The sequence below is a fragment of the Balaenoptera musculus genome, chromosome X (assembly GCF_009873245.2).
Source record: "Balaenoptera musculus isolate JJ_BM4_2016_0621 chromosome X, mBalMus1.pri.v3, whole genome shotgun sequence".
Lineage (NCBI taxonomy): Eukaryota > Metazoa > Chordata > Mammalia > Artiodactyla > Balaenopteridae > Balaenoptera > Balaenoptera musculus.
Window position 1 is genome coordinate 127281844 of NC_045806.1, and position 16901 is coordinate 127298744.

Here is a 16901-nt window from a genome sequence, read left to right on the forward strand (position 1 = left end):
TCTGCTTTCATCACCTTCACTCATCATTGCACTGGAGGTCCTAGCAAGTGCGGTAAGGCAAGAAAAAGGAATAAAAGGCAGATAGATTAGAAAGAAAAAGGTAAATGTCTTGATTCAGAAATGACATGATTGTCTATGTAAGAAAAAATTCTAAGAAATCTGCAAAAACCAGTAGAACTAATAAGTGTTTAGCAAGGTTGCAGGATAAACAGTCAATATGCAAAAATCAATAGTATTTCTAGATACTAGCAACAATCAGAAATTGACATTTAAAGGTACCATTTACAGGACTTCCCCGGTGGTCCAGTGGTAAAGAATCCGCCTTCCAATGCAGGGGACGCGGGTTCCATCCCTGGTCGCAGAATTAAGATCCCGCATGCCTCGGGGCAACTAAGCCCGCACACCACAATTACTGAGCCTGCGCGCCTCAACTAGAGAGCCCACATGCCGCAAAGTACAGAGCCCATGCACCCTGGAGCCCGTGCACCACAACTAGAGAAAGAAAACCGGTACACCACAACTAGAGAGAAGCCCGTGCACCACAACGAAAGATCCTGCATGCAACCTGACGCAGCCAAAAATAAAAAAATAAAAACAAACAAACAAATAAATAAATAAAATATTTTAAAAGTACCATTTACAATAGCATCAAAAATATCAATACTTAGGGATAACTTAGTAACATATGTGCAAAACCTGTATACCAAAAACGACAAAATATTGCTGAGAGAAATTAAAGAAACTTAAATAAATGGAAAGAAATACCACAGTCATGTGTTGAAAGACTCATTATTGTTACGATGTCAATTCTCCCCATGTTTATCTACAGATTCAATGTAATAGCAATTAAAATCCTGGCAGGCTTTTTTTTTTTTTTTTTTGTAGAAACAGACAAGCTGATTTTAAAATTTATGTGGAAATGCAAATTACCTAGACTAGCCAAAATGATTTTGAGAAAGAACAAAGTTGAAGGATTTATGCTATCTGATTTCAAGACTTACTATAGGGAATTTCCTGGCGGTCCAGTGGCTAGGACTCCACGCTTTCACTGCAGGGGGCCTGTGTTTGATCCCTGGTCGGGGAACTAAGATCGCACAAGCCGCGAGGTGCAGCCAAAAACAAACAAACAAACAAAAAAAACTTACCATAACTCTAGAGTAAGCAAGACAGTGTAGCCTTGGTATAAGGTATAAGGACAGGCATAGAGATCAAAGGAACAAAACTGAGAGTCCAGAAATACCAGAAATAGACCCACACACATATGATCAATTTTCAGGAAAGGTGCAAGGTAATTCAAGGTGAAAAGGACAGTCTTCTCAACCAATGGTTCTGGAACAACTGGTATCCACACACCAAAGAAGGAACCCAGACTTTTACCTCATACTATGCACAAGATTTAACTCGAAATGAATCACAGACCTAAATGTAAGAGCTAGAAATATAAACCTTCTAGAAGAAATCATAGGAGAATATCTTTGTGACAGTGCATTAGGCAAAGACTTTTTAGATAGGGCACAAAAAAACACAAACCATGAGAGAAAAAAATGGATAAAATTAGACTTTGTCAAAACTTAAAACATTTGCCACAGGGTGGGAGAAAATATTTGCAAAACCATTCTGTTTGAGGACGTGTATCTAAAATATAATCAAAATGAAAAAAAGAAAAAAACTCTTACAACTCAATAATTGAGAAAACTTTAAAAAATTGCCCAAGATTGGACTAGATACTTCACCAAAGAATATAGACAACTGGCAAATAAGTATATCATCAGTCAAAAGAAAATGCAAAATAAAACCCAAATAAAATACCACTAAAAAGGTTAAAACGAAAGGGGCTTAAAAAAAAAATGACAGATAAGAAAAAAAAGAAGAAAAAAAATCAAAATTTCAAAAGGTCAAAGTACCATGTACAAATAAATGTCAAATGAGAAACCTAGTTAAATATTTGTAGTTTCAATGATCTGGAAAGAGTAAGTCTTTTTCTTTTGTGACCATTAGTATCTTCTGGGTAAAATGCATTTTTTAATTTTTAAAAATATAAATACTTCTTTACAAATAAGACAATAAGATCTGAGCTGTTTGTCTTTCATTTCTAAGAGTACTTTATAGTTCATTTCCTTAGGAGTTATTTAATCAGAAGCCTGCAATACGGTAAATCTTGTGATACAAGGAAACTGAATGGTATTTTCTGGATTCATTTTAATGTGTTCTTTGTACTTGTACAGAAAGCAAACTATTGATTCTCATATGAGACTGGTTTTATTACTAGCTTGTTTTCTCTCTCTTTTCTATTTTCCTTCCCCCCCTCCATCTCTTTCTTCCTTCTTGTTTCGTTTTAAATTTGTTTAAAAAATAGTAAAATGTATTATAAAAAAAAAAAAAAAAAAAGACAGACTGATCATAGCAAGTGCCGGAGAAGATGCAGAGCAAATGGAACTGTGCTGCTGGGAAGGCAAAGCAATCCGAGGAGTGTGGAAAACAACCTGCCGGTTTCTTATCACCTGAAACATATTTATCATAGGACGCCCACTAGAGAAGTTAAAGCACACAAAAGCTTGCACTCAAGGGTTCGGAGTCGCCTTATTCGTGAGAGCCCCAAACTGGAAACAACCCACGTGTCCATCGGCTGGTAATGGAATAAACTGTCTGTGGGCCATCCAGACAACGGAATGCTGCTTAGCAAGAAAAAGGAACAAAGTCCTGATACAAACAACCGAAGAGATGAACTCAAAGTCATCCTGCTGAGTGAAACAAGCCAGGTACGAAATACTACACACTCTACGATGCTATTTATATAAAATTTGAGGGAAGAGAAATCTATAGCGAAAGGAAAATCATGGTTGTCAGGCTCCAGGTGGGGGGAGATTGCAAAGGGCCATGAGGGAACTTTCTGGAGTGATGCAAACGTTCTATATCATGATTATGGTGGTGCTTACACAACTGTGTGTGTCAAATCTCATGAAACAAGTTGTGAATTTTACTGTACGCTAATCATCCCTCAATAAAACACATTTTACAAAGTCATTCCTGGGGAATTCCCTGGTGGTCCAGTGGTTAGAACTCGGCGCTTTCACTGCCAAGGGCGTGGGTTCGATCACTGGTTGGGGAACTAAGATCCTGCAAACTGAGGCGTGGCCTAAATAAATAAATAAATAAACAAAAACGAAAGTCATTCAGGGGACTTCCCTGGTGCCACAGTGGTTAAGAATCCGCCTGCCAATGCAGGGGACACGGGTTCAAGCCCTGGTCCAGGAAGATCCCACATGCCGCGGAGCAACTAAGCCCGCGAGCCACAACTACTGAGCCTACGCTCTAGAGCCTGCGTGTCACAACTACTGAGCCCGTGAGCCACAATTACTGAAGCCCGCATGCCTAGAGCCCGTGCTCCCCAACAAGAGAAGCCACCGCGATGAGAAGCCCGCGCACCGCAACGAAGAGTAGCCCCCGCTCGCCGCAACTAGAGAAAGCCCACATGCAGCAACGAAGACCCAACGCAGCCAAAAATTAATTAATTAATTAATTTTTTAAAAAGTCATTCAGGACAAGGAGAGAAGTCACAGCCTGCAGGGCTCCTAATCCATCAAGTACCACTCTCGTGCCTCCCCCAGCATGCAAACAGGCCTTGTCCCATTTTTGAAATTACTGTTCACTTTAATTCAGACCTCAGGTGAGTCGCCATGCTGTCTTTCTGTCGTCTTTGGTCCACTTGACTCCCAGTACACGCTCGCACGAAGGCACACACGCGTGTTTTGATTCAATGCCTCCTTGCCCCCGTGGAGGCATCCTCTACGCCAGTAATCTCTCACCTCCCAGGCCTCGCCTCCTCGCCCTGCCCTTCCCTGCCATTTCATTTCACTCGCTGTGAGCTCACTCAGCCCTCCCTCTGCCACCGTCTGCAAAGCCCACCCCACAGGTGGGATGCCCGGTTAGGGCATGTCTCTCCATCCTTGTGTGCAAGGAAAGTTGCCTGCCATGTCGGTAAGCCCCACGTTGTGCACTCTGAGGGGATTCAGGATGGAGAAAACAGGATGCTGAGGCCCCAGAGAGCTGAGGCCCGGATCAGAGGAATGATCTCGGTGAGCATCAGACTCTTGCCTCTTCCCACACCTAGAAAAGCGCTGGATTCAGTCACTTGAAATGTCTAGTTTTCTTTAACTGACAGTAATCTTCTGATGTTCTCACTACCCTGGCTCCCCCCTTACCTCTTCGGAGCTGTTCCTCAGAGCTCTCTGAGAGGTTGTCCCCTGGACTGGAATCCTCAGAAAGTCCACCGAATAATACATAATCCTCAACTTTTCGGGAGTGCATTTTTTTTTCTTTTTCTTTTTTTATATTTATTTTATTTATTTATTTGGCTGCATTGGGTCTTAGTTGTGGCACGTGGGATCTTTGTTGCGGCACACAGGCTCCAGAGCACAGGCTCAGTAGTTGTGGCGCACGGGCTTAGTTGCTCCACGGCATGTGGGATCTTCCCGGACCAGGGCTTGAACCCGTGTCCCCTGCATTGGAAGGCGGATTCTTAACCACTGGACCACTGGGGAAGTCCCTCAGGTGTGCATTTTTTTCCAGTTGACACCAGGCATGGCCTTCCAGCGGCTTTGCTCGCGTCCTTCCTTCCTGTAGGGCACCTGTCTCCCCTCCCAACCTCGGGAACCTCTGCTCTCCTGGTTTTCTCCTGGCTTTTTCGTCACTCTTGCTTCGTGTCCCTGGCTGGCTCCTCTTTCTCTTTCATCCCTGAAATAGCCTTCAAGTGTCCCCTCCAAGGCCTGTGCCTTCCCCCTCCACCCCCCAGACACACACCCCTGGGGGGTAGGGCCGCTGCACTTGTTGAGCAAATGGTCCTGGTTCCTGAGAGCCAGTGACAGAGCAAGACAGACAGGCCCAGGTCCCACAGTTCTGATCCGCTGCCCTGGCGCCTGGCACCTGGGATGGTCAGTGCCCCCACCCCCTCTGCTCAGACACTGGGCTGGGGGAGCACGGGGCCCACTCCTCGGCCACCCACAGAACCTTTCTGCAAATGCAGCCCTACAGGGAGATGGTACTGGGCAGGGCAGAGGGGGCTGCGCCGGGGGAGGCGGAGGAGGGTGTCTGTTCAGTTCTGCCCGGGGCCTGAGGCCACCTGAGGCTAACCGGCTGCTCCACGGCCGAGTCCTCCTTGGTGGCTGGGGCTGGGGCGGCCTGGGGTCTCTCCGTCTGATCAGCTCTTTGCCGCAGGCAGCGGGACTCGGCCCAGCCTCTCAGCTGGCACAGCGCAGGCAGGTGCACCAGGGGCTCCTGAGTCGGGCTGTCAGCCAGGTAGCCAGACTCTCCGGGCACGCCGGCTGGCCTCAGGGGCTCTTCGCTCCTCCCAGAGGTCCCAGCACTTGTCTCCCTTTACATCCAGGCCTTGGTGTGGACACAAACCCCTCCGTTCCTTCTTGGAGCCGAGAGAAAGCCACAGGGAAGGGCCTTCCCCCAGACTTTTCCCTGGACTCGACAGCAGGAAATAAGGCGCACAGGGAGCAGAGATGGCCCCGAGCCCTGCGCCAGCTCTCCGCCAGGATACAGGCCTGCATGACCTCGTTCGGGTCTGGGCAGAGAACCCCATAGGGAGGTGATGGCCCGTTCACCCCAGAAGGCTGGCACTGCTTCTAGAGCTGCCCGAGATGCAGTGAGTGAAAAAAGGTGCTTCCACACCTGCCGGCTTAAGTCTCTGCCCATCCTATCGCCGTGGCTCAACTTTCTTTTTTTTTTAAATAAATTTATTTATTTATTTTTGGCTGTGTTGGGTCTTTGTTGCTGTGCGCGGGCTTACTCTAGCTGTGGCGAGCGGGGGCTACTCTTCGTTGTGGTGTGCGGGCTTCTCATTGCAGTGGCTTCTCTTGTTGCAGAGCACGATCTCTAGGCATGCGGGCTTCAGTAGTTGTGGCTCACGAGCTCTAGAGTGCAGGCTCAGTAGTTGTGACGCACGGGCTTAGTTGCTCCGCGGCATGTGGGATCTTCCCGGACCAGGGCTCGAACCCGTGTCCCCTGCATTGGCAGGCGGATTCTCAACCACTGCGCCACCAGGGAAGCCCGTGTGGCTCAACTTTCAATCGTTGGATTCCCATTTTACAGAGGGGGAAGCTGAGTCACAGAGAGCTGGCCACAGCCTGTCCAAGGTCCCACAGCGGGGGAGTGGCCAAGTGGGGACATGCGCTCCTCTGCAGGCGCCTCAGTTCCCCGGGGCAGACGAGGGAGGTGTCATCTCACCGGCAAGGCTGGGAGGGTCTTGGGGACCGGGGCCCCGGGAGGCACACGGGGAGGGGGGCACAAGGAAAGAAGTGCCCGGGAACTCCACTTCCTACCCTTTTCGCTGATCTGGATGGCAGCAGAAAAGCCCTTTATACGCTCCTGGGTTAGTGAGTTAGTGACGGCCGTGTGGTTACAGGGAGAGAGTGAGGGCGCTCTGGTTCTCAGCAGGTGTGGCTGGCGTGTTCGGATGCAGGGTGTTGGTACTCTACAGCCAACTTCCAAATCGTTCAGCAAAAAGCATTACAAGTACGCATATGTACCGTGGGGGTGTGGTGCGGAGCGTGCTTATGAGCAGTGTGTGCGTGCGTGTGTGTGTGTGTGTGTGTGTGTGTGTGTGTACTGCGCGCCGTGTGGGTGCTGGACGTGGGGCGCGTGTGGTGCAGTGTGTGTGCGTGTGCGCTGTGTGGGTGCGGGGTGTAGGGGGGCTGGGTGGACCCCCGCCCTGATGACCCCTACTGGCGCCGCCAGACTCTGGCCGCGAAGGGGACGCCTGGCCTGGGCTGTACTTGAGCCCCTGGTCTGTGAGAGGCTGCTTTGGTCCCTAGCCTCACAGGTCAACAGAGAGGACGGACAAACAGGAAGAAAGGGCCAATCTCAGCCTGGAGCCGGGCTCTGGGCCGCATGCAGGCCACTGCCTTGGGCTGGGTTGAGCTGGGCCGGCCTGGGCTGAGGGAGGCCAGGGCCGGTGGCAGGGGCTGGGGTGGGGGTGGCAGGGGCTGGGGTGGGGGTGGGGAGGGCCTGGGATGGGGAAAAGGATGGGCTGGAGGGGAGAGGAGGGAGGGAGGGCACAGGAGCGCGCGCGGGCGTGTGCGTGTGTTTGCCGGCGCGCGGTGTATGTGAGGGGAGGGGAGAGAGGGAGCTGGAATATGCGTGAGTGCAGAAGCTCTGAGCCCCCTTCTCCTAGGACAGGTGTGGGAGGAGGAAAAGCGTGGAGGTGTCCCTGGCTCCCACAGAGTCTGGGGAGGAAGCTGGATCTCTCGGGGGCACCTTCAGCCCCAGCTTGACCCCGCCCCCCTTCTTCCTGTCCCTCATCTCCTGCGGCCTAATTGAGGAGCGGGAGGGGCCTTCGCAGGCTGGGGAGAAGCCCTCCTTCTGCCTAGTGGGGACCTCGGGAGAGCCTCGCCCAGGCCCGGAGAGGGGCAGAAGGAGCCTGGCTTGGGAAAGGGGAGTCAAGCTTTGCCACGAGAAAGCTGTGTGATGCTGAGCCAGGCCCACCCATCTCTGGTCGCAGTTTCCCCACTTATAAAATAGACACGCTGAACCAAGTCATCTCCCAGAGCTCCGCAGCCCCACATGTTAATAAAGGGGGCCCTGCGGAGGTGGGGCAGGCGGGGGTGGTAGCGGATAGCCGGCTGCAGCTAGGCCAAGCTCTGGAGGGCTCGGGTCCCTCTCGGCGGGGAGATGGGAGTCCAGGGATGGCTGCGGCCAGGAAGCGAAGCAGAGGAGGCCAGGAGCCTACTTCCCCGTGCCAGAGGCGGGAGGCTCATGGGGGAGGGGGAGGAAGTCCCCTCCTGAGCAGGTCACTCCCAGAGGCCTGGTTGGGGCGGGGCAGGCGATGGAGCGCCGATCTGAGCTCCTGGGCCACCTTTGCGCCCGCTGCCGCCCAGCTGCCCAGGAGCCCGGGAGCCCGGCCAGGTAAGGGGCTACACGGGGGCATACCAGTCCTCCCACCATGTCCCCAGCCCTCCGATGGCCACCTCTCTTGGCCTCTGTCAGGGCAGGGGGGTCTATCTGTCTGCCTCGCTTCTTGTGGGCTGCCTAGGTAGGTCATAGGCTTGGTTCGTCCATCTGTCTGACTGTCCCTCTCTCCAGCTTCCCCCGCCTAGTCCTGGGAGGAGTGTAGCAGGGCTCCAAGGTCGATGTCTGTCTCAGGGGCCAGACCTCACCAACCTTGATTAGGCTAAGAATGTACCCCTAGTGCCTGATCACTGGAACACACACACGCACGCATGCGCGTGCACACACCCCCCCCCACCCCCCCACCCCGGCAGCTCTCTAAGGACCCCTATCCAGAGACTCTGGGCAGCCGGGCTGGCCCCTCTGGTGGGAGGCTGAGCTCGCCACCCCATCTCCTCCAGGCGCTCAGGACTCCTGCCCGCCCCACCATGGTCACGTCGTCCCCCACGTCGGGTAAGGCTCCAGCCACTGTCCCTACCCATCCCCCCACCCTTCCCTCCACTGGGATGAGCCAGGTGGGCCGGGCGGGGTTGGATGAGCCAGGTGGGCCGAGGGGGTCCCTTTCAGAGACCTCCTTCACCCTCTTCTCCGGGCTGCTAGTGCGGGGAGGGGAGCGCATGGCCCTGTGTGTTCATTTGGGCTGGGGCTGCCCTTCCCTCCCCACCACATGCGGTTAGGGGGGGACAACCTGTGTTCTGCTGCCCAGGCCACCGGCTCTGCCTGACCGGCTGGAAGCTCCCTGGGCTCGGTTCCCCCGCAGAGCACGCTCCCTAACTCGGGCCTCTCCCCCCACCCCTGCCCAGCTGTACCCCGGCCCCTCTCCCAACCTACGCCGCCGGGCAATGGCAGCGAGGAGGAGCCGCTGGACGCCCGGGACCCGCTGCTAGCCCAGGCGGAGCTGGCCCTGCTCTCCACAGTCTTCGTGGCTGTGGCCCTGAGCAACGGCTTGGTGCTGGGTGCCCTAGTGCGGCGGGGCCGGCGGGGCCGCTGGGCGCCCATGCACGTCTTCATTGGCCATTTGTGCCTGGCCGACCTGGCCGTGGCTCTGTTCCAAGTGCTGCCCCAGCTGGCCTGGGACGCCACTGACCGCTTCCGTGGGCCCGATGCCCTGTGCCGGGCTGTCAAGTACCTGCAGATGGTGGGCATGTATGCCTCCTCCTACATGATCCTGGCCATGACGCTGGACCGCCACCGCGCCATCTGCCGCCCCATGCTGGCACACCGCCATGGAGGCGGAGCTCGCTGGAACCGGCCGGTGCTGGTGGCCTGGGCCTTCTCGCTTCTCCTCAGCCTGCCCCAGCTCTTCATCTTCGCCCAGCGCGACGTGGGAGACGGCAGCGGTGTCCTCGACTGCTGGGCCCGCTTTGCCGAGCCCTGGGGCCTCCGCGCCTACGTCACCTGGATCGCCCTGATGGTGTTCGTGGCACCTGCCCTGGGCATTGCCGCCTGCCAGGTGCTCATCTTTCGGGAGATTCACGCCAGCCTGGTGCCGGGGCCGGCAGAGAGGGCCGGGGGGCGCCGCGGAGGGCGCCGGACGGGCAGTCCCAGCGAGGGAGCCCGGGTGTCGGCGGCCATGGCCAAGACCGTGAGGATGACGCTGGTGATCGTGATAGTGTACGTGCTGTGCTGGGCGCCCTTCTTCCTCGTGCAGCTGTGGGCAGCGTGGGACCCGGAGGCGCCTCGGGAAGGTGTGTGGCCGTGGCTCGAGCCGTGGGGGCCGCTCAGGCTTGGCTGCACACACACCTCGGCCCCTCCCCTCCCCAGCCAGCCACGGGCTCCCGAGCGGGCGCGGGCTGATGCACTGCTGGCCGCTGGGTGGCACGTGGGTCGCGGCCTGCCCTGGGCACCCTCACCCCCAGCCCAGACCCCTGCACCTCACAGGGCCCCCCTTCGTGCTGCTCATGTTGCTGGCCAGCCTCAACAGCTGCACCAACCCCTGGATCTACGCTTCCTTCAGCCGCAGCGTCTCCTCCGAGCTGCGAAGCCTGCTCTGCTGCGCCCGGACGCGTGCCCCGCCCGGCCTGGGGCCCCACGAGGAGTCCTGTGCCACGGCCAGCTCCTTCCTGGCCAGGGACACCTCCTCCTGAGAAACGAGGGGCGCCTTCCTTCCAGAGGCTCCACGAAGCTCAGCCGCCTGCCCGGGGACGGGCTCCGCGATCGCGCGGGAGTCCGGCAGTCAGCTCCTTGGCGCCGAGTGTGGGGAGGGGCTGCGGCGGTGGGCTGCAGGGTCCGGGGCTGGCGCATGGCTTCCACCCCAACCAGCGCCTGCCCTGCCGGCTGATGGAGGTCCCGGCGGGGGGAGGGGGGGCCCAGGAGAAAGGAAAGGGGTGGGGCCGGGGGCCTTCCTTTCCCCGCCTCTCTAGTCCCCCTCTGCCCTCCCTTCTGACTCTCCCCGTCATAAAACTTCCAGCTCATTTTCCACCTGGCGAGTCTCCTTGGATCAGGGTAACAGTGGGCGCGGGGGGCAGCGTGGAAAGATTCTCAGAGCCCTCCCGCAACCACAGACACGTGAGCGGCTCTGGAACCCGCCACGCAGGCCTTCAAAGGCAGCCCTGTGCCAAGGAACCCCCTGCAGAAGCTGTTCCCAACCTGCCATCTTTGGGGTGCCGGGGGGCTGGCCCTGTACCCACCTGCCCAGCCCCACCGAGACAGAGAACTGGCTCGCGTCGGGGAGTCAATGCCCAGGACTTTATGAATGGCCACCAACACCAGGCTGGCACCCTCGGCTGAGCAAGGGCACCGAGCACCCGACAACCAGCGACAAGCCCTCACGGCCAGCCCAGGAGGGGCCTGCCCCCAGCCTCCCTCCTCGGCTGCCTCCCAGAGGGGCCTGAGCCAGGGCGGGGGAGGCAGGGGTGGGCTGGGGCGGCCTCGTCCTCCTCTCTGCAGACGGTCACGAGCAGGACCAGGGAGAAGCAAGGGGCCTGGGGAGCCCGGCCGGTCTCGCCCGTGGCCGCCTGGGGCGGGGCGGGGCCTGCAGAGGAACCGGTAACACCTCAGTGCGGCTTGAGGGGTGAGTCCAGGCCCTGGGGATGGGAGGCCAAGAGTGAGGCTGGGGCCCCAGGGCCACGGGAGAAGCCTTTGTTCTTGCCGAGGCGGCCGCAGGCCACGGGCTTTGGGCTGCGGGGCGCAGGGCCAGGGGAGATGGTGGACGCCGGCCCGAGGCCCTGACGGACGGCGGTCTTCCCCAAGAGCTCCTTAAACACAGAGTCCATGGTCTGCGCCACGGCCTGGCAGAGAGGAGAGAAAGGCAGGGCATCGGTGTGAGCGGCCCCCACCTGGCCAGGCAGTCCCCCGCCCCCAGATCAGTGCTGCCAGCTGACCCAGGAGTGAGGCCCTCCTACCCTCCGCTGCCCAAACTCCTCCACCCCCTGAAACAAAGTCCTCGGCCACCACCTGTCCCCAGGCCCCTCCCCTCCGTGGGTCCCGCAGCTGTCGCCCCTCCCTGGCCCGGTTTCGCTCCTGCCACTTTTGGTGTGGCGGTCACCGTCTCCTCCGGGGACAGCAATCCTCAGCCCAGCCCTGAAATGGGAGCCCCTCTGGCTGGGCCCCGGGTCCCCCTCCTCTTCCCACTCGCTCCCTGGCTGAGATCACAACCACCACCCCATGGCTTCGGGGGCCCCCAGTGTGCCCGGACCTCCAGGGCCAGTGGTCCCCTGCAGCCCAGGGAGGAGGGGCTGAAATGCCCCTGGAGAGAGAGACGTGCACATCCTAACCCCGCCCCCCCCACACCCTGCACTGGGCTGGGACCGTGTGTGGAAATAGGGCCTTTGCAGATGTAAGTTCAGGATCTTGAGATGGGGAGACGATCCTGGGTTATCTGGGCAGACCCCAGATGTAGTGATAAGTGCTCACACGGTTCCCGGGGCTCAGCCCGGCGGTGCCCACTGGGAGCCCACAGTGCGGTGTGCTGGGCCCAGCGGACACAGCAGGGAGCCGGCTGTCCCCAGGCTGCACCCCTGGCCGGGGCCGCATCCGGCACCCGCTCTCTCCCCCTACAAGAACTACGACCCCGCCTGGCTCCCCAGTCAGCCACCTCCCTCAGTCTCTTTTCCATCTGCCCCTTCCATCCTCCCTGGCTCGCCAAGCGCCTGCCACGTCACCACCTTTCACCTAGCCTGGCTCTATATGCCAGCCTTGAAGCCTGTCCCACTCACCGCGTCCCACTCAGGAACCGAATATGAAGCCCAAATGTGAGAGCCCCGGGTCCCCTTCCCTTCTACCCTGCCTCCAGGCCCGTCCCTCCCCACTGCACTCACACCCTTGCCGGCCTGCCCCTCCCTAGGCTGGGCTCCACTGGCTTGTCCGAGGTCAGGAAGGTCAGACTTGAACCTTGGGACGGAAGAGTCCGGTTCATAAGGGGAAGCAGAGACCCGTCCCCGAGAGGTGCCCCCCACTTGCCACATGGCCATTCCCAGCTCTCACCTTATCCACCTCCACATGTCGCTCCGGGGATGCTGGGACCAAGCAGCGCCGTCTGTGCCCAGAGGGGCCCCCGGGTGTGCCGAGAGGGGCCTCGGGTTGGGTGCACGGCTCTGGCCTGCAGGGCACAGACAGTGGGCCTGGCGTGGGCCCTTGGGAGCCCCTGCGCTGCCTGGCAGTGGCTTCTCCCAGCCCGGGGCGCGGCCAAGGGAAAGGGAACACTGAGGTCGGTCCCTCTCCACACGGCTGAGGTCTGACCCCACCCTCCTCCAGCCTGGGGTGGGCGGGCAGGGCCCGCGGAAGGGGTCTTCCCCTTGCTCACCTCTGGACAAGCTCCATGGCCGGGAGGGCCTCTGGGCTGCTCACCAGCTCCCCGGCGGCCGGCAGCCCCTGGCCCACAGCAAGCTTCTCTGCCCTGGCGCCAGAAAGACAAGACTGCCTGTTACAACGCTCATTCTGGGCTTGGGGTCTGGGGGCCAGAGGGCTCAGTGCTGGCCAGAAGCAGTCAGAGAGGCACACTCTGGGCCACCCCGGGCCTACGGAAGCTGGGACTCGGGGCGGGGCAAGGGCTAGAAGCCCGGGTGAAAGGAGAGCCTCCCAGGAAGGGCCCCAACTTCACTCACTCACCCTGCCGGCAACGTGATGTACTTATGGGGGATGAGTCCCCGGGCCCCGGCGTGCTCGCCCCGCCACCAGTCGCCTGAGGCCCGCTCGTGCAGCCGCAGCACGTCCCCCCGCTGGAAGGTCAGCTCCTGGGCCGTGCGGCCCGTGTAGGCAAAGCAGGCCACGGCCTCCACAACCCCCTCCGGGTCTAGGGAGAAGAGGGGACCCCAGTGTGGGGGAGGGGTGGAGTGGGCATCCAGGGCGGGCACAGGCTGGGGCCCTCCTTCCCGCCCCCCTCACCATCCTCCTGGGCCAGGCTCCCAGCCTCCGGCTCCGGCTCGTTCTCCCCCGCCGGGCCCTCCAGCTGGGCGTCCCTGCAGTCCAGAGCAGAGCGAGGTGGATGAGCGGACAAGGCATCTCCCGTCGGCCGGACCTCCCCGCTCCCTCCCTCCCGGCAGCGCGAAGAGCCTACCCCAGGCAGCTGGCAGAAGGCGGCGCCATGCACTTCTCGTACACAGGGCCGGGCAGCAGGGCCGGGGGCGGGAAGGCCCGCGAGGGCTGCACGATGAGCGTGCGCACCAGCTGGTTCACCCGGCCCTGCAAGGCCACCGGGTCCTGCCCGGCGGGCACGGGCAGCAGCGTCGGCCCGAAGCACACGGCCAGGTTGTAGGCATCCATCATGTTCTCATCGCTGTACTGGGCCAGGCTGGGGGTACGCGGGGGTCACAGGCAGGGGGCTCTCGGCCCGGTGTCCCCTCGCCCCCGCGAGCGGCTGGCTGGGGCCCCCCCGACCGCCCTCGCCCCTGCCCCCGCCCCAAGAGGTACTCACTGGTTGAGGAAGGTGAAGAGGTAGCGCAGGACCACCAGCACCGGTCCGGGCAGCCGGGCCAGGAGGCTGCTCACGCGCTCCACCCGCTCCGCCGCGGCCTCCGCTTCTGCGGCCGAGGCCGGCAGCCCAGAGAGAAGCCGTGAGCACAGCCGTGGAGGCCAGCGGGGAGGGGCCCCCCCAGGGCCCGCCTCGGACCCCCGCCTCACCCGCAGAAGCCAGCAGCTCTCTGAACAGCTCTGGGGGGAATATCGGGGGCTGCAGGCACCGGAAGTAGAGCTTCAGCACGCCTGCCACCGAGTCCAGGTCATGGGCGGTGCAGCCCTCCACCAGGGGGTCCTCTCCTGAGGGCGACACGGTGGCGCAGGGGGCGAGAAGGCGGATTACACCGGCTCTTCCACCCACCCCCACCCTCACCCCCGGCCCCGCCGGTCCCCACCTCTCTCAAAAGCGTCACGGATCTCCGAGACCCGGGGCTGGGCGCCCGACACCCGGAAGATGCCCTCGTGCTGCAGGCCTGCGGGAGGACGGAGAGCCAGTGGGCGCCGAGTCTCCTCCCCACCCCTCCCCGCAGGATCGGGCGCCAGGCCAGCGGCAGGAGGGCCCAGGTCTTACTCACCGTTGAGGTTAATGAAGCGGACGCAGCTCTCCACCACCAGGGGCACAGACTGGCCTGAGCTCTGGGGACAGGGACAGAGAGGGTGTTCCCGCCACTGTGGACACAGCACGTCCTGCCTCGTCACTCACTCGCTTTTATTCTCTCTTAATGCGTTATGCGGTCAGCAATAAGGCCTGCGAGATGCATGCCCAGGTGTCCGACATCCCTGGTGCCATCTCGGGCCATGCCTTACGTTTTACCTGCTAAATCTCGGGCCATGCCTTACGTTTTACCTGCTAACTGTTTATTGCTGGCATGTGGAAATGCCATCGAACTCCGCATGTCGACCTCGAATCAAGTAACGTCGTGAAACCCAAATTTGTTCACTTAAATAATCTGTTGATTCTTTTGAACCATGACATACAGAATCACATCCTGCAAATAACAGTGTTATTTTTTCTTTTCTGATCTTTCTTGCTTCCCTTACTTCCCTCTCTAGTACCCCCGAAGTGGGGCCCGCGGACACCCTTGCTTCTGTTAACTCAACTCCTCAGCCCTAAAATCGCTACCACCCGAGGCTTTCCGTTACTAGTTAGGGACGGGCCCTTTGATCAGTGCAGGCCCGACAAAGGCCCACCCAGGAGACCAGTGGCCGGGGCGGGCGGAGGATACTGGGCTCACAGGCGGCCCCCGGGGCTGGAGGGAGAGCAGAAGCGGGGAGGGGCCCGTACTCGGTTGGCGGGTGACGCAAAGCAAGTACCTGGATAAACTTCTCCATGTCTCCCCCAAAGAGCTTCTGGTTATACTGGGAGCTGGGGCGGGGAAGGCGGCTCTTCTGGAGTTTTCTCTGTGTGTACTGGGTCCTGTCGTGAACAGGAGCTGGCTCTGAGGGGAGTGGGCATGGAGACTAGGCTGCCCCGACACCCTGGCCCAGCCAAACAGCATGCTGGAGCTCGCGAGTTATTCCAGAACCCACTGGGCAAAGTGGGAAACAGGCCACCGAAGAACGAGCAACAGAGCCGGCTCCCAAAGAGAGGGGAGATGGGGACCTCACAGCTCCTCGGGACAAGCTGGTCCCTCACGAAGGACTCACCAAGACACCTCCCGCTCCTCCTTGTCACCTGGGGAGGAGAAAACGGTGGTGTGTCTCTCGGGCCGGGAGGGTCCTCAACACACCACAGAGGGAGAGGGCAGCCTGAAGGCCGAGGGCAGTCACAGGACAAAAGGCTTATTCCCTGTGTGCCAAGCACCCTCTCTGGGTGGAGAGGACGTGGGCCGGGTCGACGACCCAGGAGGAGAGCCAAGCTGCGGCCGCTCCCGGCCCTGGGGGTGGCGAGGCAGGGGCTCAGGGGGCCAGGAGCGGGGCCCACCTCGCTGAATGGCCTCCTGCAGCTTCTCATGCTTGGCCTGCAGCTTGGTGAGGACGCTCCGTCCACTCAGGTACTCCTGGAGTTTCTATGAAGCCCCAGGGAGAGTCCAAGGCTTTAGTCCTAGCTCTGGGCCTCCCCGGCCCCCCGCCCTCCTGGCCCCGCCTCCCCACCGTGACGTAGAAGGTCTCGGTCTCCTGCTGCTGCCCCCGCCTCCGGCCGGCCTGCCGAACCCCTGGGTCCGAGCTGGTGGATTTGAGGGACTCGGTGGAGGGGCTGGCCTGGAAGGAGTCGAGCATGTCCCCATCTTCCGACGCCACCACCTCCAGCAGGGCCTGCAGGGTGGCCTTCAGCGTCTTGTTCACCTGGGGGAGGGGCAGCACCAGGACAGGGGGAAGTGGGAGACAGGTGAGGGACAGGGAGTCCAAGTCGGAAGGAAGGGGGAGGGCAGGCCATGGCCACCCGGCTCCTTGTCTCCAGGTCCTTGTCCCTACCCAGGGCCAGGTCACCCATACCTCCTCTGTCTCGATGGTTTGTCGGTCCAGGCGGCTCTGGATATTCTGGGCTCTGGGCAGAATCTCGTCCCGCAGCTCCATCTCAACCCGGATCTCAGCCACCTGCAGAGGGCAGCATCCAGGGGGCTGAGGGCCACGCCTGAGACGCAGGGTGGGGCTGGGCAGCAGGCACCGAGGTCTCTGGGGCCCATTTTCGCTGCCTTGGTGGCCGATGCACAGGATCACCAGCCTTGACGCTGCGTACAGCCAGATCTGAAGCATGGCAAGGACACCTTCCCAAGGGGAAGGCGCACACCCCCACGCATAGAGACTTGTGCATGGACGTCCCCGGCAGCGCTACTCCTGACAGCCCAAAGGAAGAAGCAACCCAAGTGTCTAGCAGCTGACGAAAGGACAAGCCAAGTGTGGTCTCTCCATACAGTGGAATGTTATTCAGCCATAAGAAGGGAGGAAATTCTCATACATGCTTCAACATGGGTGAACCCTGAGGACATTATCCTCAGTGAAATAAGCCTTTTGTCACAAAAGGACCAATAGGATATGATTCTACTTGTATGAGGTGCCTGGAGTAGCCAGATTCCTAGAGACGGAAAGTAGAGGATGGGGGAGGGGGAGGGGGA

At 59.2% G+C, this 16901-nt stretch overlaps 2 protein-coding genes across 3 annotated transcripts; one reads left to right on the forward strand and one right to left on the reverse strand.

Annotated features, from left to right (window-relative positions):
* Positions 1–8378: 8378 nt before the first annotated feature.
* AVPR2 (arginine vasopressin receptor 2) lies at positions 8379–10245 on the forward strand. Of its 2 annotated transcripts, XM_036840239.1 has the most exons (3): positions 8379–8403; positions 8754–9638; positions 9832–10118. In XM_036840239.1, exons 1-3 carry the CDS (start codon positions 8379–8381, stop codon positions 10035–10037), a joined length of 1116 nt encoding a protein of 371 aa, XP_036696134.1. In that variant the 3' UTR covers positions 10038–10118. The 2 variants fall into 2 exon arrangements, with proteins under 2 accessions (XP_036696134.1, XP_036696132.1); XM_036840237.1 differs by having other exon boundaries at positions 8754–10245.
* A 383-nt stretch (positions 10246–10628) lies between these two features.
* ARHGAP4 (Rho GTPase activating protein 4) lies at positions 10629–16616 on the reverse strand. The gene is made up of 15 exons (XM_036839166.1): positions 16282–16616; positions 15940–16131; positions 15770–15854; positions 15493–15520; positions 15160–15262; positions 14421–14481; positions 14241–14318; positions 14011–14145; positions 13805–13910; positions 13448–13681; positions 13276–13349; positions 13000–13183; positions 12695–12787; positions 12376–12490; positions 10629–11180 (listed from the first exon to the last, which is right to left on the reverse strand). The coding sequence occupies exons 1-15, from the start codon at positions 16540–16542 to the stop codon at positions 10947–10949; spliced, it is 1983 nt and encodes a 660-aa protein (XP_036695061.1). The 5' UTR covers positions 16543–16616; the 3' UTR covers positions 10629–10946.
* Positions 16617–16901: the final 285 nt, after the last annotated feature.

What these genes read in the sequence shown, in the direction of transcription:
- AVPR2 (XM_036840237.1), top strand. Translation starts at nt 8,379, where the DNA reads ATGGTCACGTCGTCCCCCACGTCGG. An exon ending in CACGTCGTCCCCCACGTCGG is followed by an intron (nt 8,404 to 8,753) that starts GTAAGGCTCCAG and finishes ACCCCTGCCCAG; the next exon opens with CTGTACCCCGGCCCCTCTCC.
- ARHGAP4 (XM_036839166.1), bottom strand. Translation starts at nt 16,542, where the DNA reads ATGCTTCAGATCTGGCTGTACGCAGCGTCAAGGCTGGTGATCCTGTGC. An exon ending in AAACCATCGAGACAGAGGAG is followed by an intron (nt 16,132 to 16,281) that starts GTATGGGTGACC and finishes CCCCTCCCCCAG; the next exon opens with GTGAACAAGACGCTGAAGGC. An exon ending in GCCATGGAGCTTGTCCAGAG is followed by an intron (nt 12,491 to 12,694) that starts GTGAGCAAGGGG and finishes TGTGCCCTGCAG; the next exon opens with GCCAGAGCCGTGCACCCAAC.